General features: G+C 37.2%; 2 protein-coding genes across 3 annotated transcripts; one reads left to right on the top strand and one right to left on the bottom strand.

The window, feature by feature from the left end:
* The first annotated feature begins 6,235 nt into the window (after positions 1-6,235).
* On the top strand, positions 6,236-8,976 carry LOC133862234 (uncharacterized). Its single transcript, XM_062298009.1, has 3 exons — positions 6,236-6,448; positions 8,342-8,508; positions 8,742-8,976. Exons 1-3 carry the CDS (start codon positions 6,370-6,372, stop codon positions 8,757-8,759), a joined length of 264 nt encoding a protein of 87 aa, XP_062153993.1. The 5' UTR covers positions 6,236-6,369; the 3' UTR covers positions 8,760-8,976.
* A 553-nt stretch (positions 8,977-9,529) lies between these two features.
* LOC133857515 (glutamate synthase [NADH], amyloplastic) lies at positions 9,530-23,680 on the bottom strand. Of its 2 annotated transcripts, XM_062292783.1 has the most exons (22): positions 22,687-23,680; positions 22,187-22,306; positions 21,459-21,572; positions 20,712-20,864; positions 20,256-20,356; positions 20,055-20,151; positions 19,476-19,585; positions 18,584-18,687; positions 18,221-18,400; positions 17,787-18,130; positions 17,636-17,706; positions 17,075-17,544; positions 16,083-16,952; positions 15,383-15,537; positions 14,958-15,119; positions 13,082-14,674; positions 12,383-12,601; positions 12,000-12,268; positions 11,489-11,794; positions 11,079-11,346; positions 10,451-10,708; positions 9,530-10,230 (listed from the first exon to the last, which is right to left on the bottom strand). In XM_062292783.1, exons 1-22 carry the CDS (start codon positions 23,083-23,085, stop codon positions 9,931-9,933), a joined length of 6,663 nt encoding a protein of 2,220 aa, XP_062148767.1. In that variant the 5' UTR covers positions 23,086-23,680; the 3' UTR covers positions 9,530-9,930. The 2 variants fall into 2 exon arrangements, with proteins under 2 accessions (XP_062148767.1, XP_062148774.1); XM_062292790.1 differs by lacking the exons at positions 20,256-20,356; positions 20,712-20,864; positions 21,459-21,572; positions 22,187-22,306; positions 22,687-23,680 and adding an exon at positions 19,933-19,994 and having other exon boundaries at positions 20,077-20,151.
* Between the last annotated feature and the right edge of the window lie 522 nt (positions 23,681-24,202).

Below are 24,202 nucleotides of genomic sequence, written 5' to 3'. Positions count from 1 at the left end.
AAATATATATCCTTCGTAATGGTGATCCCCAGTTTCTCTCCCTCCGTAAGCTTCATACTTCCACCTAGGTGTTCTATCAACTCTACCCCCAGCCCTCGAGAAGTAGATGACAGGAGCAGTGGCGAACCAGACTTAACAATTTGGAAGGGTCAAATAGAAGAAAAAAAATTAAAAAAATAGGAGTAAATTTTTAATTTCTTTTTTTTTTTTGAAAAAATCTTAGAGCTCGTGGGGTCAGGGCTCCCCCCAGCCCCTTAATGGATCCACCCCGACATGAGACTCAGAAACTTTCATCTCTACGGTTGCCGTATAGAGGAAACCTAGAGAGAGTACTCAATATTTCCTAAAGAGTTTTTTCATTGGGGATCTATCAATGAGACTTTAGATCTTTTTATATATATAATAATGAGACTTTATATCAGTTATTGTTAAAAAAAAAATGAAAACTTGATTGACAATACTATATCAATAAATAAAGTAAAATCAAAGTATGGTATATAGCATTACTCTATATATATTTATATGATTTGAATATATATATATATATATATATATATATATATATATATATATATATATTTGGTTTGGCTTCCATTCTATATACATATGTATACTCGTGTGTTTTTTTAAAACGAGTGTAAACCAGTGTTGATATATAGAAGACAATTAGGCAAAAAAACACCATAGACAACTAATCTCATTTCACATGCCACACTTTATAATAGGAAATATAGTACAATCACTTCTTTGATTTAATGCATTGTCAAAAAGAACGGATTTTCAATTTTATCAAATAGATCATTGTTTGTTGAATGTTATCAAATAAATTTTGCACAAAAAAAAAAAACGGTGTAGTTAACACAAATGGCCTTTAATTATTTGGTTATTGATTTTGACTCTACGTTATTAAAGATTATTTTGCAAAGTATTATTATAATTAATGTTCTCTAATTAATTATAACATCTAGAAAGGAACCATGGTGTTTTTTGTTTTTTCTTTAAAAAAAGTATTTTGATATAATGTAAATTTGAAAATAATTTTGAGTATTTTGTATTTTAAGTTGTTTGCTAATATTTGAGTTGTTAAAAACAGAAACAAAATGATGAAGGAAAATAATTTAACAAACAAAGCCTATGACCCCTGAACACTTAATTCCTACCAGCGCCCTATAATATATAATACCATCGTGTAGTACTATATCCACAAGTGGTCCAGATTTTACAAGTAAAATAATGTAAGCACTTCCCAATATATAAAAAATTATTAGTCAATGACTGGTTTAAGGTCACGCGTTTGAACCAGTAATAGAAATAGATAAAGGTCTTTGTTTTGTATTGGCAATTTGACTACGAGTCTACGGCGTTCTAGGGTTTACAATATTCTTTCTATTTTTTTAATTTATAATAATGATCATTAGGTACCATTATATATATATATATATATATATATATATATAATATCATCATATTGTAATCCACAAGTCGTCTAGACTTTGTAAAATAATGTAAGAACTTCCCAATGTATAAATAATTATTATCAGTCAGTGACTCACAAAAAAAAAAAAAAAAATTATTATTAGTCAGTGGATAGTTTGAGGTGGCGTGTTTGAATCAGAAATAGAAATAGACAAATGTCTTTGTTTTGTAGCGGCAATGACAACGAATCTGCGGCGTTTTAGAGTTTACAATTTTATTTCTATTTGTTTAATTTATAATAATGATCATTATTTTTTTATTATTATTTTTTTTTTTTCTAATTGAATATGGGAAAAAGGTTACAAGGTTGGATCTTTCCCGCTTCGTATCCTAATGGAAGAGAAAATAGGAGATCCTATAGGAATGCTTCCAAAAACATGATTGGAAGCGGCCCACTTAGCTAAACAATGTGCCCGAAAATTGGTACTACGAGACACTTTCAAAGCATTCCAGCTATGAAAGGAAGATAAAACTAAGCTAATATCTGAAATACAATTAGCAAAAGACCAAGAAGAGAAAAGATGAGGATTGTTGATAGCAAGAATAACAAGTAAAGCATCTCCCTCCAAAAATAAATTCCCACAACCAGAAGATGTAGCCAACTGAGAAGTCAAAAGAGCAGCAAAAGCTTCTCCAAGCAGTGTATCAGAATAAGACAGCTTTTGAGTAAAAGGTAGAATAATATTACCATTTTCATCACTAATAACTGTAGCAGCAACAGCAAAATCACCATGGACAACAACATCAAAGTTTCCTTTGATACATCCAGCAAAAGGGGGACTGGGGAGTCCAAATAGAAGGTAAAATAGAATCACACCAAGCCTGACAATATATATATATATATATATATATATATATATATATATATATATATATATATAATACCAATTCCCAATGTATAAATAATTATTAGTCAGTGGCCGGACTGAGGTTGCGTGTTTGAATCTGCAATAGAAATAGACAAAGGTCTTTGTTTTGTATCGGCAATTTGACTGCGAGTCTACGGCGTTCTAGGGTTTACTATATTCTTTCTATTTTTTTAATTTATAATAATGATCATTAGGTACCATTATATATATATATATATATATATATATATATATATATATATATATATATATATATATATATATAATATCATCATATTGTAATCCTCAAGTCGTCTAGACTTTGTAAAATAATGTAAGAACTTCCCAATGTATAAATAATTATTATTAGTCAGTGGCTAGTTTGAGGTTGCGTGTTTAAATCAGTAATAGAAATAGACAAATGTCTTTTTTTTTTTTATATATAGATAATAGACAAATGTCTTTGTTTTGTAGCGGCAATGACTACGAATCTGCAGCGTTCTAGAGTTTACAATTTTATTTCTATTTGTTTAATTTATAATAATGATCATAATTGCTATTTGTTTAATTTATAATAATGATCATTAGGTACCAATATATATATAATACCAATTCCCAATGTATAAATAATTATTAGTCAGTGGCCGGACTGAGGTTGCGCTTTTGAATCAGTAATAGAAATAGACAAAGGTCTTAATTTGTTTTGTATTGGCGATTTGACTACGAGTCTACGGCGTTCTAAGGTTTATAATTTTCTTTCTATTTGTTTAATTAATAGAATAACGTTGTAAACCTTGCTAACATTGCAAAGTGAGAAGGACGACGATCCTCTTTGGTTCAAATGAAATGAAGAGAATCCGGTTAGCATAATTAAAGGGGAATATTTATACATAACAGTATAAGCAGAAGAATAAAATTTCGTAACTTTAATTAGTTTACAAGGAAATTAACGATTTGAGAATTTTCTTGGGAAAGATTTTACTCATTGAAATTTTTCGCTCAACCTTTCATCTTTTATTTTTATTTTTTTACATTTTATGATTAGCAAGCTTTAGGAGGCCGGAATGGGGATACCGATCCTCTCCATTTTATTTGAAATTGAGATAACCCATTTCTCGGAATAGGAGCTTAGGAGACTTATATAAGTTCACATCAATGACATCATGAATCTCTTATTTATCTTTAAATAAGTGCAATCCCACAAAAAGGAATTTTAATAATTATGGGACCTTAAGAATTATGTTGTTATTTTAGAATGTCGACCAAGAGTTTCCACAATAAATGAGTTTTTCAATTGATGTTATCTTTTAATCATGCATTTATTTAGTTGCTTTGTTTGGCCTTATGTATATTTCATTTCCCTTGTGCATGCCTCTTATAAACCGAGCGAGTCATACAATAGTAAGTTAATATAAATATATAAGGACAACACTTTTAGTTTGAAAGTCTAAGTTAATGAGTTTGGATTGATCCATTTGGGTATATTAACTATTCAATGTGGGACACAATACTCACAAGTACTGCACTCACAATAAATTTCTCATTACTTGTGAGTTTTTTTCACAATGATACAATTTTCCATCGCGTATGAGTCCTTTACACAAGAGTGTCACATGTACTCCAACAGAAATGACACTCTTTTATTGGAATCAAACAAAGACACTCATATCAGCAACCGCAGCAGAAGCTAACCATAGATTCTGATACCAATTATTTGTGAGAAATGCACATAAGGGGTCAAACAAAAATAAATTAATATACATATTATGACAACACTTCTATAAAATGAGAAGCCTTAAATCATTTTTTCTACCACTATATTCTTAATAGTGTCTACGACTTCAATATGCCATATGCACCACAATTCTTGTGAGCAAAAGCTACCGATGTGAATGGCAACATGTTATTATCGAAGAAGTGGACATTAAGCCCTATGGGCTCTTATTAATAGTTAGAGAAATGATCCCTACACTCATTTCTCACAACAGCCCCACAACAAGCTGACGTGGCTGGTAATATTTTATTATTTTTTTTGTTTTCTTTTCTTTTCTTTTTGTAAAAAAATAATAAAATATTACCAACCACATCAGCTTGTTGTGGAGCTGTTGTGAGAAATGAGTGTAGGAATTATTACTTTAATAGTTATTATCGAAGAGGTGGACATTAAGATCCATTATAAATTTATAATACTTTTGCTCTATTAATTGCAGTGCAACGTGAGTGCATGTGCATGGCATACTCTATTTGCTTGGACAGATCATATTTAGACAGGTGACGCTGCCTACAAGTGAACGGTGTCGTTTGCAGCAACGTGTTGCTCGCACCATTTTGCATTTTGCAACGTGAACGAATGTACCTCTTTATCTTTTGTGGGCTACTTGCAGTTCCATTGGCATTAGCCATTTAGGGATGTGGATACGGGTCTGGGATAATGATGGGCCCTACTTTGTTAAGTCTTACGATAGGCCCAGGCCTTCCCTAAAACTTGCCCAAGAACAAGAAAACCTCAATTATTTAATTTATTCATTTTTATTTTTAAGAAAAAGAAAAGGATTTTTTTTTTAAGATTAAAAACAAAAAAAAAAAAATTGGAGATTTAGCTACCACACTACCAAGAGGTGAAGATTTGCTCAAAAAAGTATTTTGATTGTGGTTTAGAAATGTTTTGATTAGATACAAAGATGATAAGTGTCTTTTTTCTTTTTCTTTTTTTGTGGAGTCTATATTTAAAAATATGTTTTGTGTTTTAAAAGTGTTTTGTGTTTTGAATTGTTTGTTAATAATTTTATGAAAAAGTGTATTTTTGGTTTTGAAAATTTTAAAATATATATATATATATATATGTTTTTAAAACTGGTATCAAACGGTGCTAATTTTTTATTTTTTTTTCACAAAAGTCATCTTTTCTTTTTCAAATGCTAGGATAAGTACGCACATTTTTATTTTGCCAAATTGCAAGATTTAACCTGCAACATTCAATTTCATATTGTTAATAACTTATAGTCAAATTAACCTGTCTTTTTTTCTTTTAAGCATGTTTATATATTTCTAGAAGAAAGCAGATTATCATGGATGGTTATCATTTTCATAGGTTTTCCTTACAAGTTACAAACTTGTGTGATGTGTCATATTTTTCTCTATGACGGCTTTTGCATTTATTTGTATGGTTTAATATTAATGAGACAAAAGGATAAAATGGTTAATGAGAAACAAGCTAAAAGAAGGAAAATGAAATAAACATGCATTAAAAATTATGATGCTTTTTTCTTTTATCCGTAATAATTCATTCTTTTTCTTCATCTACTGCCCACTAATTTGCATGTCAACGTGGGATGACAAAAGCTTTGACAGCTTTACATGATATATGATTAAGCAAAGAGTTAAGCTTTAATGATATGATTATGTACGGAGATGCCCTACAAATTATAAATATGGTTAAAGCGACAAGTAAAAATTAGAATAATATTATAAATATTGTGGATGGAATCAAAATGGAGTTGCGCCAAGTGCGATTTTGGAGCATCGAACATGTCAAGCAGAATGTAAATACTATAGCTAATATTATAGTTAAAAAGACTATTTTAGTGTCATAAATAGAGTTTGAATTGAAAAATTTTCAAATTATATATGTGATATTGTATATAAGGAGCTTATTGCTCCTCGGTGATTGAATTTTTTATTCAATAAATATTACTATATTCTCAAAAAAAAAAAAAAAAAATTACAATTGCATACCAACGTGTGGTAGTCTAGTGTAATAATGTCTGTCATTATTCCAAGTGTCATTAAAAAAAAAATAATAATAATAATAAAAAATAAAAAAAAATAAAAAAGGGATGCCAACGCAAATACTATGATTATTCCAAAGCGCTTTTAAGCCTTACAAGGGATGAAGGGAAGCTCCAAACACGCCCCTAAACACGGGTACAACCGTACAAGTCTTGTGATTTTGCCTTGACGTGCTACGCTTCCTTAAGCGAAACCCAGATAATAAGCAAGCGGAAGAGAATAGAGCAACAGAAAGGTAAAGCAGAAGAACGCGATAATGGGTGGAGAAGGGCAGATCTTGAAGAGAATTCCACGCATTAAATTCCCACAAAGACACCCAAAATCCTCAGCTTCAGGTTCTCTCTCTCTCTCTCTCTCTCTCTCTCTCTCTCTCTCTCTCTCTCTCTATTTTCTTTTCATTCTTTTCTTTGCTTCTTTTAAATTTTGTTGTTAATTGATTTGTTGTTATGACTTCCATTTGCACGCATATGATGATTGATTCTTATACTTCCTTCTTCTTTTTTGTTTAAGCTATACTTCCTACTTAAATGGCAGTTTAAGAAAGAAATACTGGGATAGAAAGTTTGGTTCAAATTTTAATTGGGGATGCTTTATACTTTGATTGATTCAAGGTTTGTGCATCTTTATTATGTTGTTTTGCCAAACTGAATGCTGGGTCATTCTTGTTTTATTTCATACTGTAGCATATGGAAGCTTTCGTAATTATCTAGTTCGAATTGGCTAATTTATGGTCCAACTATATATTCATGAGCTATTGAGATGGATGACCTGTTTGCATTCAAGAGTAACAAAGGAGCATGAGTATGTTTTGAGAAGCGAAACAATAAATGATGGCGAATAGCTTTGTTCAGAAATGTTATGCTAGATTGATTGATGTGGCTGTAGCTGTACTTGTTAGGTCTTCTGTGATTCAACTGGGGCATTACAAGGACAAGGGGAGGACCCAAAGGTCATGGTTTGGGAAGGGAGAAATTGCGGGAGATCAAAATGATATCATGGAGCAGAGAGGAGATTCCGCAGCCATTACCGAACAGTATGATTCATGAAGGATTTACTTAAGTTAAACATAGTAATTAGAAGCTGGAGGAAGTAGTATTCAGGGACTATGTAAAGGAATGTAGGCTCGGATGGTTCTCTTATGAGTAATGAGGAACAGTGATGCCTTAGTGAGTGGTGTGGAGCTCAGATTGTAGAATATGGATGCTGCTGACAAAAAGGGACGGGTGAGCACAGAGAGGTTGTAAAAAATAGAAATGTTAGTGGCTTTACAGAAGTTTTGATCTTATTAAAGTGATTTGAATCTCTAGCAGAACAAAAAGGAAGCCAAAAAGAAAGCATACATTGGAGCAGAAGGCAATGAAGTTGATACCAATTAAAGCAATGGGGCCTTTTTACTTGCATTGATCTAGTATGGTGTTATTCAAGTTGTATTGTATGCTTATGGGAAATAAATAGGTTAAGATATCTGTGCAAAAGTTCTGGTGCTTCTGGATTATGGCTTTGATTGGTCCTTAAACCTTCAGTTTTTTCCTTTATAAGAATAGAAGCTGTACATGTGGCATAGCATGCAATTTGTTATGATGCACCAGCAGTCAATTTTAGTGGTCTACTGATGATAAGTTAGTCTTGGTACGAATCGAGGGTGAGGCAGAGAGAGATGGATAAGATTTTAGTGTTGGTTGTCTGTTTCTTTATGAAAAATATGACATTAGCGTGGACAATATGGCTGCACGTGTATGGACTAGTACGTATATGACTACTATGCGGGTCACCCTGCGCCCTTTTATTGTTTTTACATTGTAGTTTTGATATGTTGGATAAAAACTTTTAGGAACTCAAGTCACTTGACTTGCAGTATCAAAAAGTGGGTTCATGCTAGCTCCATACATTTTGATAAATGAGATAATTAATGGATTTTTCAGGGAATGGCTTCATGATTAATGCATCTGTTAGTGATCCTAAACACCTTGGTCACTTTTTTCTGTTCATTGATGTATTCTTGGTCTCGCTCTTGGTTCACATGCCAAGAGAGTAACTAACCACAAACTTAATTGCATGGTAAAGCATGTCCCTGCACTACCTTTCTTTTTGGTTACTCTTGTAGAAGCATAATTGCATTTACTTCTATCAATCTTAAGTACAGATTTGCGTTGTAGCTTTGCCAGTTTGTTTCTTAGTGTGTGTCTATAAGATACTTGTTAAAGAGCGCCCTAACTTTCCACGAACAGGTTCTGCATCTCAAGCTCAACATGCATCAACAAATAGGGACACTCACAACATTACCATTTCAAGGTCAGATGTTCCAGCAGCACCCACAAACACCGCTGTGGGAGGCCAAGCTACTCTTCAGCCAAAACGAACACCGGTCTCAGACAAGGAGATAGAGGCCGTACTGGTGAGCATAAATATTTTCTGCAGTGGCCAAATGTTATCTGCAGGGTATCAAAATTCAGATAGATAATATATGCTGCGAAACACTTCTATGTCAACTTGATTTTATGCAATGCATTCATACAATGATACATCAGTTACGGAAAGTTGTATTTAACATTATCAAGCCCCTCCTGGCTAGTAATTTTTCAACTAGATATTCCATTGATTTTGTTATCCTCCTATCACCTTTGGCAGTTGGGCGGATGCATCTGATCTGACCAAGAATAAGTACCATGGAAGCACTAACGTGATCAAGACTTCGACGTGCTGTTTATCATTTTGCTAAATAATCAAACTGTAAGTACTCTGCTGTCGTATTATGTGTCAACGAGTTTAGTTTGAGGGAAGGACAAAACGACGCTCTGATCCGTCAAGATTTATGGATGCATATGATTTCCTTGAAAATAAAATGACTTCGTTTCAGTTCTAGCATCTTGTTGCTTTTTGTTTGGTGACTTCTTCAGCTCTCATAGATTGTGGATCAATATGACGGTTACTCTCATGAAACCTTTCACATTTTGATAGGTATTTTACCTCTAGTTCTTTGGTTAGGCCAACTAATCACAATGCAGGAATTGTTGGCCACTTCACACGCAAATTTTTTTTAATAAAATTTATATATATTTAAAATTAATTTTTTTTTTTAAAAAAAAAAAGGAAATTAAAAAAAAGGAAAGAAAAGAAAAAAGAAATTCACATTGTATTTCAAATGGAATTTTAGTTATGACTTTGTTCATTTACATACGCTAAATACATGCAAGTTTTACAACCAAAGCATTCAGAACTCTTGATGCTTGGGAACTCGTTCTCCCATTTTATATCCTTTTCTTTGTCCCTGTGATTCTTATCCTTGCATTCAAGCCTCAAAATCAAGGGATGGGCACCATCCTTGGTTATATGAGATCATAATGAAGATATTCATTCCTATTACTCAAGAAAATATAAATTCAAGAACATTTCGTAACTATTGTATAATTCAAACATGCTTGGCAACCTCGAAACTTCATTCCAATACAACATCAAAAATTTCCAATATATAATTCTTAAAAAATAAATTATGAAACAAGACTGTACATTATTCCTTAATAAACAACCACATGAGCTAATCCCTTTAAACAAGACGGGGGGAGTAAAAACTATAAACATTATTAATGAAGAAATTGAACACTATACCCAGCCCAATTCAAGCTACTACTTGCTTCTGCAAAATCATACCATGGAATTCCTCCTGCTCAACCTTTCAGAAGTCCCTTGGCCTCGATTATAGAACTGGGAGTTGAGCATCGCTTGTGGGTTTGTACTTGAGAAATACCAATTTAGGAATAGTTTTTTCTGTACTTTTCTTTCTTTTGAATACTGTATGGGAAAGAAAATTGGAGGTCACCTATTTCATTACTGTGTGTTTGCTGCTGTCCTGGTGCCTCTTGGTAAGGTCATGATGCCTCTTGATAAGGTTTTCCTTGATCCCAGGGCTAACAGCAAGGTCTTTTTCTTCTGTTATAAGATATTTGTCAACCTGTGCAGCAGCTTGCCGGCCTTCAGAGATTGCCCATACCACCAGTGATTGGCCACGCCGGCAATCCCCAGCTGCAAAGACCCCATCCACACTGGTTGAGAAACGACCATACTCCGCCTTGAAGTTTGATCGATTGTCTCGCTCCACTCCCAACTTCTCTGCTACTGTCTGGAAAAACAAAGTGCGGAATACCAGTGAGCAACTCTCTTTTAACAAACAATGTAATTCAACCACATTTGATTAGTCAGTTTTTTCTAATTAATATTCGCCAATACATGATTTGCTTGTCCTCAGACATTCCTCCAGGAAAGAAAGTCAACTTGGTCGCTGGTTTCATTCTAAAAAGGAATTATGACTTATGAGGGAACAACAAAGTAAAAAAACTAACCGACTCCGGGCCAAGGAAACCCATGGCTAGTAGGACAAGGTCAGCCTCAATGATCTCCTCAGAGCCCTCAACTTCCTTAAACTGAAACTTTCCACTAGCATCCTTCTCCCAGCGGACCCGTACAACTTCAAGTCCTTTCAATGCCCCCTTCTCATCTCCCACAAACCGCTTAGTCAATACCTCATAAGATCTTGGGTCTTTTCCAAACTTGGCAGAAGCTTCCTGATGGCCGTAGTCTATGCGGAATACACGAGGCCACTGCAATCCCAAAATAAAAGGAACTAATTACATAAACATCTACAAGTACAGCTGACATACTCCTTTTCTGCTCTTTTATCTCAAAAATAACAACCCAATACTTCCATATAATTCATTCAACATAAACACGTATTACTCAGTAGTAGTCATTAATCTCATGCAAATTCTGTTTACTGCACATAAAAGAGATGGTCGAACAACTATAGCACGGAAAAAGGACCATCAAACAAATTTGACTACTGTAGGCAAAGCAAGAAACAAGCAGTTCTCAATTAAGGTTGTAATACAGGACAATTGGAAACTAGAGGGAACAATGCTCTACATTAACGTGCACCACAAAGGAGACATTGGGAAGAAAGTCAAAATAAACCTGTGGCCACGGGTTGCCTGGGGCCCTAGTTTGCGGTGGTTGGGGCAGAAGCTCCAAATTTACAATGCTACTACAGCCATGCCGAATAGATGTCCCTATGCAGTCAGTGCCAGTGTCACCTCCACCAATGACCACAACTTTCTTGCCCTTGGCAGAAATGTAGTTACCATCCTGGAGATTGCTATCAAGCAAGCTTTTAGTGTTTGCATGAAGAAACTCCATAGCAAAATGGACTCCTGATAGCTCCCGTCCGGGTACAGGAAGGTCCCTGCACAAAAAATAAATAAAAAATAAAAAATCAACTTTAAACATGCTCTACAACAAGTTGTTTAGCAATACAAATTTCTGGTGGATATGCAAGATCAGAAGACAAATCAATAATCTCCATCTTTCCACCTGCAATGAATTACCTTGGTTTTGTGGCTCCTACAGCCAAAACAACAGCATCATTCTCCTCTCGGAGCCGATCAAGAGAGTACACGGGATCAGTTCCAACACTAGCATTAACAACAAAATTGACACCTTCTTGGGCCATAAGGTTCACCCTCCGTTGAACTACATCCACTTTGTCAGTCTTCATGTTTGGAACACCATACATCATAAGCCCTCCAATTCTGTCAGCACGCTCATACACGGTCACTATGTGACCTACTCTGTTTAGCTGATCAGCAGCAGCCAATCCAGCTGGTCCACTTCCAACAATCGCTACTCTTTTACTGCAACCATACACATTAAATTTTATTCATGTAACGGAAGGACTATTTTGACTGGGTAATACAACAGAAAGTAATTGTCTCAGCCAATAACTTAACAAAGGAAAACCATTTCAAACAGCACCAGTCAAGGAAAACTATAACCAATAAAAAAAGGAAACTTGAAAGAAAATATAAACTCTTGTCCATAGATTCTGAGAATGCATACCCCGTTCTCTTGAGGGGAGGTCGTGGTACCATCCATCCCTCCTCAAACGCCTTGTCTATAATGGCACACTCAATGCTCTTGATAGATACAGGATTCTCAATAATGCCCAGGACACAAGAACCTTCACAAGGTGCAGGACACACTCTGCCAGTGAACTCCGGGAAGTTATTTGTCTCATGGAGCCGGTCTAATGCCTCACGCCACCTATTTTGGTACACTAACTCATTAAATTCAGGTATTTTGTTTCCAAGAGGACATCCAGAATTCTCCTGCAAATTTAAAAAGAGATTTAAATGAGCAAAAATTCTAGTGAACGTTTAAAAGTGTAGAAAATATAACTACAAATGGTTTTAAAAAAGGTAAAATCAAAGACCAACTCTTACCTGATGGCAGAAAGGAGTACCACAGTCCATGCAACGTGCGGACTGAGTCTTTAAAAGTGGGCCAGGTTTTGATTCCTCCATAACTTCCTCCCAGTCATTCATCCGAACATTAGGATCCCTGTATTGCACACCTTCACGCTCATAAGAAACGAAACCTCGATGTTTAACAGCATCAGTAACCTGAGTAGGCCTCTTCAATGATTTAGCCTCTTCTACCTTCTGTAAATATCAAAAACTCACATCAGTCGCACAAATTATACAACTATCCGGGTCACCAGTAACCAGCATGCTGGTATGCCACCCCCAACCTCCTCAGCAACCCCACCAAAAGTAGGGCAAATAAAAGTGGTAATGAGACTATTAAGGTTGTGAAAAGCCAAAAAATTGTAGCAGTGCATTAACAAATATTGAATTTTTCTCAGTGAACTAGAAAACTAAAGCAGAGAAGAAAACTCAAAAGTAAAGTGATTTTGAAGTCCAACTCCCTGGCCAAGAAATCAATATGGGGGAGCTAAGGACTCAACTTCTAATAACATGGAATGGAATTTGGTTCACCCCTCCACAATTTTTGTATCATAGTATTATACTATTAATCGAGAATTTATGTAGTAGCAGAGGGGCCCGGGGGGGGGGGGGGGGGGGGGGAGGGTTTGTATTCCCAGGTAAAAACTAATGCTGATTACATTCAAAATGGAATACCTGATTGGATTTCTCATTCAAAGATGCAGCTGCTAACTTCTTAAGCTGTTCAAAAGCATCTTTTTCGATTAGTTCTGCCTCATCTTGTTCCTTAGCAGCATGTTCCGCAACCTCCTTGGAGGCTCCCTCTACTTTCAAGTTTGCGAGGGCCCGTTTATACTCCCTAGGGATAACTTTAATGAATTTAGGCAGAAGATTCTCAAAGTTAGCAAGTACTTCTTTGGCTAGCTGGCTGTTTGTGTGACGCTGATGTTGCTGAACCATGATTCTAAGAGTCATGATATCCTCTTCTTCTTCAACTTTATCAAGATCTACAAGCTCAGGATTGCATCGAGATTGGAATTTTGCATCCACGTCAAGAACATAAGCAATACCACCACTCATACCGGCAGCAAAATTCCTGCCAGTTTTTCCAAGCACGAGGACAGTCCCACCAGTCATGTACTCGCATCCATGATCACCAACACCTTCCACAACTGCCTTAGCCCCTGAATTCCGTACGCAGAATCTTTCTGCTGCCATCCCATTAAAGTACGCCTCGCCACTTGTTGCCCCATAGAGAGCCACGTTACCTATTACAATGTTTTCTTTAGGATCAAATTTGCTTTTCCTTGGAGGATAAACTACAATCTTGCCACCCGATAACCCTTTACCAACATAGTCGTTGCTGTCACCTTCAAGCTCAAGCGTGATTCCGGGGCAGAGGAACGCTCCAAGGCTCTGACCTGCACTTCCATTGAATTTGATATGGATGGTGTCCAAAGGAAGCCCAGCCATTTGATAGCGCTTAGTCACTTCATGGCTAAGCATAGTTCCAACAGCACGGTTCTCATTGCAGATTGGTGTTTCAATGTATACAGGAAGACCCTTTTCTAATGCAGCTTTGGAAAGTGGAATAAGTTTTTGGTCCAATGCAGTGTCCAAGCCATGATCCTGTTTCTGGACACAGTACTGTGCAGCTTCAGGCCGAAGTTCGGCGGCAGGTCTAAGTAATAGGGAGAGATCAATATTCTCCAGCTTCTCGTTGTTTCTAGTCACTTCTTTATCCACTTCAAGCACATCCGAACGGCCAATCATCTCATTTACAGTTCGAAATCCAAGCTGTGACATAATTTCCCTCATTTCTTCTGCTACCATGAAGAAAAAATTTATAACATGTTCCGGTTCCCCAGCAAACTTCTCTCGAAGTACCGGATCTTGAGTAGCAATGCCAACAGGGCAGGTATTTTTGTGGCACTTTCGCATCATGATGCAACCAAGAGTTATGAGAGGTGCTGTGCTGAAGCCAAACTCTTCCGCACCAAGAAGGGCAGCTATGGCCACATCTCTTCCAGTTTTCAGTTGACCATCTGTCTGGAGAACCGTTCGGCCACGGAGGTCATTAGCAACCAATGTCTGGTGAGTCTCTGCTAAACCAAGCTCCCATGGCAGCCCAGCATTCTTAATTCCAGTCCATCTAGATGCCCCTGTACCTCCATCATGACCAGAGATCAAGACATGGTCAGCATGCCCCTTGACTACTCCACTAGCAACTACTCCCACACCAGCTTCAGATACCAACTTCACACTTATTCGAGCCGCAGGGTTGGAGTTCTATAAATCGAAAAAAAAAAAAAAAAAAAAAAAAAAAAAAAAAAAAAAAAAAAAAAAAAGGTATCAAATTTCAATTCCTATTTGCCCCATACAAAGCATTGCCAAACATCACTCTGACAAAAGAAATGAGACACCCCCTACCCCCCAAACAAAAAACAAGGCCTTCCAGGTGGGGGGGTGGGGGGAGGGGGTTACCTTGCCGTCCACCCCATTAGGCCCTTAAATGGGACATCAATATTGGTCGGCTCATTGCACACAGTACAAAAACAGCATGTATACATACCTTAAGATCATGAATTAACTGGGCGAGGTCTTCGATTGAATATATATCATGATGGGGAGGTGGACTAATAAGTCCCACCCCAGCAGTAGAATTCCTGGTAACCGCAATTTCTCCTACAACTTTGTGGCCAGGAAGTTCTCCTCCTTCACCAGGCTTGGCCCCCTGAGCAATGATGAAGACCAAAGTTAAAACAAAATCAGTTGCAGAGAAATAAAAAATTCAGTTTATATTTAACCTCACCAACTGTCAAGTGTAGGTATCAATTAAAGATGCAAAGGCACCCAAAGGTGCTTTGCAGACATAGCATCATCTGCCATGAACAAGAGGAACCACCATTCCAATAGGAATAAAGGGCAAAACAGGAATATATGAAAATTAAAAGATATAATCGAAGGAAGTCCAAACATAAAATATCAAAAAGATACCTGAGCCATTTTTATCTGTAATTCATCAGCGTTGGTAAGGTAATAACTTGAAACTCCAAATCTCCCACTTGCAACCTGCTTAATTGCACTTCTTTTTGGGTTCATTGAACCATCTGGAAGAGGCTCCATACGAGATGGTTGCTCACCTCCCTCTCCTTTAACAGAAATCAAAATAAGAATCAATGATTTGAAAATATTGCTATGATAATCAACAGTTAACCTTTCATGTGTAGTAATTGAACCGAGGGAGAAAAGTAATCTTTCAAAGCTGTAGAAATAAACTTGAAAAAAAATCCTAAAAAACTGATAAAAAGTTGTATAGAAGATATATAAAAGATAACAGCAAAGGATGAAAAAAATAATAATAATAATAAATAAAAATAAAAGAACAATTCATTAAGGTAGCTTTAACTTTAAAAAGTAAATCCCCATCATAAGTTGGTATTAACTTTTCTTTTTCTAAAATAAGAAAATTCATGTGTAAGAAATTCTTACATTTAACTACAGAAAATGCCTAAAGAGATTCTCAATAAGTGAGCAATGCAAAAGTAATCAATTCCAAATCCTAATTCAAATACATTCACCTAACTGCTGTATAAATTGTATGGCACTAGACAAACCTTGACAAGACACCAATAAAGAAAAGGACCTTAGTTACAAATAAAACCAAGATGAAGTCTATAAAGGGAGACAAGCAAACCTGTATTTGATTTTCCTCCAATTTTATTCATAGCAATAGCCAATGTTGTGTGCGCCTCCAGAGATATCGATCCATAACTCATGGCCCCAGTACAGAACCGTTTCACAATCTCACTGGCAGGTTCAACTTCATCCAAAGGAACTTTCACCTCTGCCTCTTTAAATTTCAAAAGGCCCCGTAAATTGCAGGCTTTATTCAATTGATGAATAAGTTTGGAGTATTCTTTGTAGGCAGCAACACTGTTAGTTCGGGCGGCCTCCTGCAGCTTGGATATAGCAAGGGGATCATTCAGGTGAATCTCACCACCTTTCCTCCAATGATAATCACCTGGGTTTGGCAGTGCTACAGCTTCTGCACTTTTGGGAGGAAAAGCCCGAGAGGGAAATGCCAACTCATGCAGATGAAATGCATCACGAGCAAGCATCTCAAATGTTGCACCCTCAACTCTACTTGGAGTTCCTGCAAAGCACCTCTCTATCACTTCTGACGAAAGACCCAGAGCTTCAAAAATCTGAGCACCCTTATAAGAAGCCAAAGTCGATATCCCCATCTTGGCAAGAACCTTCATCATTCCATAGCTGCTTGCTTTGAAGTACTTCTTGACCAGCTCTTCCTTTGAGCGGAACTCGCCACTCGATTTTGGTGGGATCTTTCCATCAACTTGCAATCTCCAAATGGCCTCTATAGACAAGTATGGGCATATAGCATCTGCACCAAATCCAACAAGAGTACAGAAATGGTGCACTTCACGTGGTTCAGCAGTTTCAACTATCAACCCAACTTGGGTGCGCTCAAGCTTTTTAACGAGATATTGATGGACAGCCCCGACAGCCAAGAGGGAGCTTACCGCAACACGCTTAGGTGAGAAAGCTACGCATTCAAAGAATGAAAAATAAATCAGTCAATAACTCAACAGACCATTATTTTAGATGGTTTTCCATTCCATTTACTGCAATTAAATGTACTCAAATAAAAAAGAGAAAATATGATACCTCTATCAGAAAGCACAAGTAAGCTGCAACCCTCCTTAATTGCATCATGTGCTTCAGCACAAAGCCTATCCAAGGTCTCCTCCAATCCCTTCCTACCTCGGTCTTTAGAATAAGTTATGTCTAGAACTTTGCTTCGCCAACCTCTATAATTCATCTTTTTTATTGCTTCTGTTTCTTCGATAGATAGAAGAGGACCTTTCAGTGAAAGACGATGACATTGTTCTTCAGTGGTTTCTGTCAGGTCACCCTCCGGACCAATCATACATTCCATGGAGGTGACTATCTTCTCCCGAATAGGATCAATTGGAGGGTTTGTTACTTGGGCAAACATTTGCTTGAAGTACTCAAAAGTGAGCTTTTCTCTGTTAGACATTACAGCCAACGGAGTGTCGTTTCCCATAGAACCAAGGGCTTCCACACCGTCATTTGCCATAGGAAGCAACAACATTTCCAAGGCTTCAACAGTGTAACTGCATAGGGAAGCCAAATATTGAAAATGATTTCCTGTAAAATGCAAAAATGAAGAAAGCAGTAGCAAAAGCAGTACAGAGATTTGCATACCCAAAAGCTTTCAATGGAGCCAATAAACCATGAATGCCCATGTTTTCCATGTTGTCATCATCACTAGATGCCTAAAAGTTGCAAAATACATTAACGAAAATGAGAATTGCCCACAAAGGAAAATCAAAGAGAACAGTGATCTCGTACTTACTGGAATCACTCCCGCAAGAGGAGGAGGGACCCTTTCAGATTCATGAACAGAGTCAACTATGTCCTTGAGTTCAATTTTTTGCCTTTTAAGCCACTCGCCATAAGGCCTTGCCAATGAGTATTGCTGCTTAAGGGCTTCATCATCTACCACAACATGATTTTCAAAATCAACCAAAAGCATCATGCCAGGGTTTAGTCTTCCTTTCCTATACACATCTTCAGGTGGAATGTCTACTACACCAACTTCACTGGCCATTATAACTCGTCCACTGTGGGTGATGTAGAAACGACCAGGCCGCAGCCCATTGCGATCCAATGTTGCTCCCAGATAGCGGCCATCAGTAACTGCAAATGATTTTGCACAAATACAAAGCTAAAAGATTAGATGAAGTATAAAGCAAACCAAAGAGTCAGTTAAAATTTTAGAATTATTACATGATATAAGAGCTGGCCCATCCCATGGCTCCATTAGAGCAGAGAAGTATTCATATAGCGCCTTTAGATGAGGATCTATATTCTTGTCATTTTGCCATGCTTCAGGAATCATCATCATAATAGCTTCAGGGAGACTTCTACCAGCTCGAACCAGAAGCTCAAGGACACCATCGAAAGCTCCTGTAGAGGAAAAAATTCATATAAAGACAACTCAGAATATAATAAGATCACGTGCAGAACTTTGTAATTCATCTCACATTAAGCCTTCACATGTAAAAAGAAATTAGATTTTTGTTCATGCAAGAATTTCTGTATACCTACGATATATGCATGCACATATGCAAGATCTAAGTTAAAAGTGACCTGAATCAGATGAACTGGCATCCACAATTGGTAGAAGCTTCTTTAACTCATTCTTTGAGAGACCAAGCTCGTTACACTTTAATAGACCCTCACGTGCCTTCATCCTGAGTAAAATGTAAAATGTGTCAGCCTATATGTTCTCATCATTCTGATACTAAGCTTTGATGAGATCATGTGCAGTCTATGGGCCAGAAATGCCATTTTTCACTTTCCTACATTTTAATGAATTTGTGAACTGATAAAATGGACAAGCAGGTTGTTGCAAGTAAGGTTGTAGAGACACATTTAGACCAAGGTCGTGGTGTCATAAACAAACTCAACCTCTTTGGCAAGCGGATTCCGAACAGTTAGTCGCAAATGCTTGTCGTCCTTACATGAAACAGTATAAACTGACCTTAAAGACAACAAATCAATATAAAAAACTTCAAAGACTGGAAGTCTGGCCAATGTTCCAGATGTCATTTGTACTGCTCAAGAAATCACTAACTGAGCAGCGTGAACAGAGAATATATCTTATGAACTGTCATTTATCATACTCAATTCTTGACAAGCAAGCCCGTTGAGATAAAATGTAGTCTTTATCAAAATGACAAGTACATTCCCTGACATTACCAACCTTTACGAGGTTTCCCAGTGCCAAGCATAGAAAACATCGGTTGCTGTGAGATGATATCACCCTTATTAACTTGAGCCATAAACAATCATTCTTGAGAGGAAATCAAGAAATAGTCTAAGTCAAGGTACGAAGGTAATATATCAATCACATTAACTTATTGAACAAGGCATGTCCTGTTTTTATGTTCATCAGGACCTATATCAGTAATGGGCTAAAAAATTCAATCCCACTATTAACTTAAGAATACAAAAGAACTCTTTTTACTCAATGACATACCAGTTTACATTGCCTCTAAGTGTATTGATTTCTCCATTGTGGCCCAAGATACGCATAGGTTGAGCACGATCCCAGCTGGGAAACGTATTCGTTGAGAATCTCGAGTGTATCTGCATCAATCAAAAGAACCAAGCCTGTCATCAGCAATCCCATCACTATATTCTAGTATAAGAAATTGATGTGGATACATGTGAAGTTCTGTTTGGACACTTATATGGCAGCGATACTAATTCTTGGAAACCCTAAGCTAGTTTAACCAACGCAATTTCCTTCCCCACCACTCAATTGAAAATTTTCATCCCCGACAACTGATCACAAAGAGTGCCGCACCAAGTTTCTGCAAACATGATTATCTTGATAATGAAGCTTTCTTACCAACTCACCCAAAGCATCTAATCCAGCATCCAAATTCAAACAGTAATCAAGGGAGTGGAAGAACTTAAGAGATCATTCAAACCTCAAATGCCTCAGAAGTCATTCCTCAACCTTGCATCTCTTCTGTTACCAGTTGTTCCCATGCTGTTTGTTGGAGTATAGAGTTAGTGGAGAGAGAAGAAAGGTAATGGATAATATATTTACCAGGGCCATGTAGCTCGTAAACCTTTCATTGCCAATATCTGCATAATAATAATCCTTCAACTGATTCGGCTTTAACTGACCTTTGTAAACAACAGTCCTGCACAAATCAGGTAAAGAATGACAATTGCAAAAGGGCAAAGAACCTAGATAATATACTACCTAGCATCTGGAACAGATACTGTGGCTTTCAGAATAGCTCACCTTGAGGAAAGAGAACAAATATAGAAGTCCTTAGCACCACCATATTCAAGGTTTAATGCAGCTCTAATGGCAATCATTGAAACCCTCCTCAGTATGTACATCTGCACAAAAAGCAATAGGATAAGGCTATCAAAATGTTCCAATATTAACTACCAAAATAAACTAAGCCACAAATGATCAAATCCATTGTTTCATTTGTATCTTAAGGATTTTTTTTTTTTTTTTTTTTTTTTGACAATTAGGATCATGAATCATGCAAATAGTTTTTTAACCTATTAATTTCTCAAAATTAGTTCCTAGTTGGACACATGCTTTGTTCGAAAGATTAATAGTTGGAAAAACAGCACTATCAATGTGGCGAAGAACACCTTATCCTAACAGTATTGCAAGAGAATCATGCCTTCCCACTTTGAATCTCTATAACTGACTTGTAGAATATCAGAAATTGAATCCTACCTGCCGCTCCAAATCCACTTGTGACTGAGTAGTAGGTGTAAGGAATACTTGCTCAACCACAGGTTCTGTCTGCAAGGCAGACTTGCCCAATCCTGTGTTATCTGTAGGCACAGGTCGCCACCCAAGAACAGTATGCCCAAGAGACTCCGCAGCCTTCAAACACAAGCAAACATTTTCTCATCAATGATAACCTCAGAGGATAAAAACATGGAAGAATCAAATGAGAAGCCGAGAAAGCAAATTGGCCAAAGTGATACATAGGCAAGTATGCAGTAGAAACCACTTCCATTAAAGAAGGGAACCCATCAAGGAGTAGGAAGTGAAGAAGCAATATGCATAGGATTTAGGCCCAAATCCTAATATCCTCTTAGAGAGACATGCATAAGAAGACCATCCAAGTATAACGTTTTGTTTCACGTTGAATCGTATATGGATTTCTGAATTTCAAGTATCACCAGAAAACAATTGGGAAAATTTTTCCAACCAAATATGTTTTAGCCTGGCGTCGCCGTGCAACTAAGAAGCATTACTACTCTAGTAGAAAGTGCAGTAGGCTGCAACTTGAAGCACTAAATTGCATGTTTAAGGATCAAACAAATGTAGTATGAGATTCCAACAGAGTAAATGATTGCATATGATACGTAGCACTCAAATAAGTGACTTAGTGGAAATGGATACGAAAACCCTTGGGCAATCCCGAACCACAAACAAATGCAAACAGAGCAAAACTTTCAGTCTGAAAATTACCTTGGTGAATACATTTTTGCTTTCTTTCCTTCTACTCTCCGATTTGGGCAAAAAGAACATGCCAACAGCATATTCCCCAGCTGGTGGAAGCACAAACCCAAGATCCGTAGCAACCTGAGAAATGGCAACCCAAAAACAATGAATACCAAATTTTAAACCGCAAATACAAAGGGAAGTAGAAGTAGTTTAAAATAAAATAAAATAAACCCTTAAACCAACCAATGCAGAACGATTTCTCCAAATGTTAAATCTTAAAAATAAGAGGGTCTTCAATTTGATTGTCCACAACCATAATGAATATTCCTCACGACTAATTCTCCCTCAAGCTCCGTTTGAGGAATTATTTTCCCTCAAAGAAATATAAAATGCAAGAAAAAATATTTTTGCACTTTCAGCAAGATACAGAAATATTTCTAGAATTTCCAAACAAAAAAAAAAATGAAACTTTTCTTCGTGGAAAATGGTTGCATCCTCCAGGACCCATCAAAAACACAAATGGTAAAACCGAGGACGAAAAGGAAATTTCACGTTTATTTTCACAGAGATCTGTCAAAAACAAACAGAAATTAACAAAAGTAGAAAAAAATAAAAAAGAAACGAATTCCCTGGAAGGAAACTGTTACTCATTTACATAAATCAATCAAAGCAGAGCGAGGAAAAAATTAATTTTAATATATATTAGATTGGAAGTACAAAATACAGTTTTAAAAACAAAAATAAAAACAAACCTCCTCATAGAATTCGTGAGGAATAGCAACAAGAATTCCGGCCCCATCACCAGTGTTGGCTTCACAACCACAAGCACCTCTGTGTGACATGCGTACCAGCATCTCCAAAGCATCCGAAACCTACAAAAATAAACCCATAAAACAATAACGCTCACCTCAGAACACGCACACTCAAAATCCAAACATCCAAATACCCAGTAAACACACCAACATCCACTTAACAAACACATACGTACACACAAAGAAAGACGGAAAAGACGCCCAGAAAATCAAAATTCTAAAAACCCAATCACACAACCCACATGCATAAGATCGGAGTACACACAAGCAAACATACGTACGGACGTACATAGATACATGCAAGTATACATATTGCACACAAATATCAGACATAAAACTGTTTGCTAAAACCACAATATGCCCATAGATTCAAAGACCCGGAAAGAAAATAGATACACATACACATGCCCATCCTAGTGTAAAAAAAATGATATTCTTACCGTTTTACGGCTACTTTCGCCGGATAGCTCCGCGACGAACCCGACCCCACACGAGTCCTTATCAAACGACGGGTCGTAGAGCCCGAGCGGCTTCTCCGGCACCGCGGAGAACGACGAGCGGACCGCGACCCTGAGCTTCGGCGACCTACCGGGCCCGTCCGACCTCCAAAACTGAACCCTTTCAGTCCCGGACGCCCGCAATCGATTCCCCAGAAACCTCTTCTCCATGACATTCACCGACTTCTTCGCCCCCGCCGAGCATCGCGCATTAAACCGGGTTATCGGAGCTCTCGGAGCCGCATTGAGTCTCGACTGCTGGTTCGAGGGATTGTTAAGCGAAGGCAGAGCGCCTGACGAACCGGCTCGGAGCTGGAGCATCGAACCCGAGCTCGCTAACATTTTCGAGAATCCACCGAAAATTCAACAATAGCTAGGTTTCCAAGAATACAGCACAGAGGACAAATTTGAATCTATTTCTTTTATGGAAATTTGAGCTCTTTTAGGTCTCTGACTCGGATCTAGTATTCGACTTCGAATAGGAAAACAAAACTCAAATTACAAACACACTGAGTCTGATCCAGATAAACACAAATCTGAGAAGAATTCGAGTTTCAAGATTTGTATTTTCACCGCTTTTTTCTCCGATTATTACGTGATAATTTACAGATCTAAACCGTTCGGCTTCGGCTTCGTCTTCTTCAGCTCAGAGTGTTTTTCTGGCTCAGAAATCGAAATGAAAATCTGACTGATTTGGAGGAAACACAACACTCGTTGTTTAGGCAGAAAAAGAAAAAAAATAAAAATAATTACAACTATTTTGTTTATGAATTAACCAACGAGAATCTGATTGTCACGTGCCACAAATTTGAGGCTGGAGAAAGAGCCCAGCCAAACCGAACCAACCAACCACCGGCTTCCCTGGAAGATTACCAAGAAAGCACAAGAAAAAGAGAGGAAAAAAAAACAGAGAGAGAGAGAGAGAGAGCTATTTTTGGGTTCTCTTTGAACAGACACAGAAGTGGTTTTATAGAGAAAAAGAACCAGGAAAAGGCTTTAGAGAGATTCAGACGGAGTGGGACCAGGAGTGGGCTATACAATCTGAAATTACAGTTTTACCCACAGTCCGACCTGTCGACGAGTATAATTTTGGTGACGTGACAGATCGGAATCTGCACGGATGCCACGTGTGAGTTTTACCTACGCGGCACGCGACAGCCGCTCATGGCGGGTCCCGCTTCTGGGGCTTCAGAGATGGAGTAGATTAATTGTGGATATAAGAGTCCTAAACAGTAAACACTGCCTCCCCCGGTCCCCCCTTCCTCTTGACTATTGTATCATAAAAATTACAAAAAAAAAAAAAAAAAAACTCCTAAACACTCTGGATGTCTTTTTCTTTTCTTTTTTCTTTTTTGAGACAGCCTCTGTAGTCTGTATTTTGTTCCTAGTGTTGGGCGTAGTTTCCAAACCGTGCAGGCTCGGTTCCAAGCCTCCGCGAATAACCGACAGTAAACTTTGA

Source organism: Alnus glutinosa, chromosome 1, assembly GCF_958979055.1.
Source record: "Alnus glutinosa chromosome 1, dhAlnGlut1.1, whole genome shotgun sequence".
Classification (NCBI taxonomy): Eukaryota; Viridiplantae; Streptophyta; class Magnoliopsida; order Fagales; family Betulaceae; genus Alnus; species Alnus glutinosa.
Note: the sequence above shows the minus strand (reverse complement) of the source record. Positions and strands in the feature narration are given on the sequence as shown.

Bases quoted from the DNA above. Each gene is read 5' to 3' on its own strand.
- LOC133857515 (XM_062292783.1), bottom strand. From the start codon at position 23,085: ATGTTAGCGAGCTCGGGTTCGATGCTCCAGCTCCGAGCCGGTTCGTCA. The intron at 14,675-14,957 runs GTATGTATACAT...TTCGATTTATAG, and splicing joins AGTTAATTCATGATCTTAAG to AACTCCAACCCTGCGGCTCG. The intron at 10,709-11,078 runs GTTTATTTTGAC...TTGGGATTGCAG, and splicing joins CAGGCAACCCGTGGCCACAG to TGGCCTCGTGTATTCCGCAT.
- LOC133862234 (XM_062298009.1), top strand. From the start codon at position 6,370: ATGGGTGGAGAAGGGCAGATCTTGAAGAGAATTCCACGCATTAAATTC. The intron at 6,449-8,341 runs GTTCTCTCTCTC...TTCCACGAACAG, and splicing joins CCCAAAATCCTCAGCTTCAG to GTTCTGCATCTCAAGCTCAA.